General features: G+C 37.6%; 1 protein-coding gene across 1 annotated transcript; it reads left to right on the top strand.

Moving 5' to 3' along the window:
* Positions 1-1015: 1015 nt before the first annotated feature.
* LOC139424642 (protein FAM174C-like) lies at positions 1016-1692 on the top strand. The gene is made up of 2 exons (XM_071176712.1): positions 1016-1433; positions 1557-1692. Exons 1-2 carry the CDS (start codon positions 1159-1161, stop codon positions 1690-1692), a joined length of 411 nt encoding a protein of 136 aa, XP_071032813.1. The 5' UTR covers positions 1016-1158.
* Positions 1693-2193: the final 501 nt, after the last annotated feature.

Here is a 2193-nt window from a genome sequence, read left to right as displayed (position 1 = left end):
CTTGTCATTTCCTCTTTAGGTTCTTCACCTGTTTCTTCTTTGTCCCGCAAAGCATTTGATCTATAAAGACTGCTCCCATTGGTTTCTGGGCTAAATACTAACTAACTTGAATCTATTTTAACAGGAGTTCCCATTGAGACCAAGGTCTCTTTTGCAATAGAGCCCTGCATGCTCATAATTTTCAATATATTACAAACACACACGAATGACCATAGTTCCTATTTGAGCTTATCTGCCCAAATACTTATGAAAGAACTGGACATGAGCAGCACTATTAAATCAAGGTTAATAGTTAAAGGTAAAATAAAAAGTATTGATTTGAAATGGTAAAACTTGCATACAATACTTTTGAGTATTATGAGCCTGGGCATTTGTGTCCCTAACTACTTTTGGAAGGTACCTTGTGTGGCATCATACATCACAAGTTTGAGGGGGCACTGGTGGTCAAATTCAGTAAAGTCTGAGTAAATGTATTGTATCCTAAATACTAGTAACGCTGAGAGCCAACTTCTTTATTAACTGCATTGTGTAGTAGCTTGCTAGTTTTGTTTCATGTCATAGATAGGGGCCCGTTTTTCCTGACAGCCTGACCAGGAAAATGTGTGGCTATAACTAGGGCCTTGAGATTTCTCTGGTCAGATTTTTTATATATTATATAGTTTTTTTCTTCTGATGAGCCTATTTAAGCAATGTATTAATTAGTTAGATGATAATCTAGCCCAAATGCAGGCAGATGGCGATATTGGGTCGTTACAGATTAAGCGACTCAATATCGCCATCTGCTGGCATTTGGGCTGATGATAATCATGATACGCTGTGCTGATTAGGTTTCTAGTTAAAATTACTATTGTATTATTACTTTCATTACGTTTTCCATTTCCCCAAACATTGTAAATGAAGGTAGACCCACCTGACAGTAAAATAAGACATGTATACATTTAAACGTTAAAACGTACACGAATACCCGTGACACTGCTGGACAACTGCGTCACTACAGGAAGAACTTCCCAGTGGATGAATGTACTTATCAAAACAAACAAAACCACGTATGCTTTCAACGAAATGCTCGAGTGAACTTGCTATTACCTCGATTGAAACAACGTTCCGATTTAATTCTAGTGTTACTCCATATTTTTTTAGTGTTAACCGACAACAAAAATGCCATTTCAAGGAGTCATGAGGATTATTTTACCGACGTTGTGGGCTATTTCAACCATAGCAGAGGAATCCACGATTTCGCCAACAGGCATTACTACTGCCATCAACACCAAACATATCACGAATTCGAGTGCCAACAACACGACGTCCAAGAACAATCACCGGAACTTTTTCAACGCTTTCAATGTAGATAATTCAATGATACAAAGAACATTGTATGTCCTTATTGGAATCACCACAATTGGAGTGCTCTATTTCCTCGTGAGAGCTGTGCGGTGAGTATAACAAGTTGATTATAACATACTACTTAGTAGTTGGTAGCGATGGTTGCCTAATTCATTTCAGCTTTGAATGCCTGTTTCAGTGTGTATATGACATTTTAATTATGTTATGTTTAGGCTGAAGAAAACAACAACCTCTCGGAAGAAATATGGCCTGTTGTCAAACTATGATGACAGCGTGGAGATGGCTGCTCTGGAGAGTGATGAGGAGGAGGACGACACTGTATATGAAGCCAGGTCCCTGAGAAAGTGAGTTAGATACCATGTCTACAGTCCACGCAATGTTACTCCTGTACTAACTATACAAAGTCCTTTACTTTGCAAGTTTGCATTGATACTGAGACTAAAGATCACTCAAATAAAAGAACAGTACCTCAAACTTTTTAAAGGACAGCTTTTTTTCATGTAACTTGGTCCACCAATCACATTGAACATGTTATTGTGTCAACATGTGTGGTTTGTTATTAGACAATGACCCCTGATTCAATTATTACACCTTCAAACCTTGTTAGTGTCATTATTACTTGATTGATCTAACTTGTGCTCTGTCTGTCTTTGTTTTATCTTTGCCAGATAAGTCCGGGTCTTGTCAAAGAACACATATTGGACTAGGGAAAGAATGGAGATATTCCCAAAGCATATTTTTCAATGATTATTATTGCATATCATTGTTTTTCTTATTCTCTTGGCCATGAAAACAGCAAAACTGGCTATCAAAATGACTGCTCTATCCTCTGATGAACACTCATGTTGT

Source organism: Oncorhynchus clarkii, chromosome 1 (genome assembly GCF_045791955.1).
Source record: "Oncorhynchus clarkii lewisi isolate Uvic-CL-2024 chromosome 1, UVic_Ocla_1.0, whole genome shotgun sequence".
Classification (NCBI taxonomy): domain Eukaryota; kingdom Metazoa; phylum Chordata; class Actinopteri; order Salmoniformes; family Salmonidae; genus Oncorhynchus; species Oncorhynchus clarkii.
This window is presented reverse-complemented; position numbering and strand designations above follow the sequence as displayed.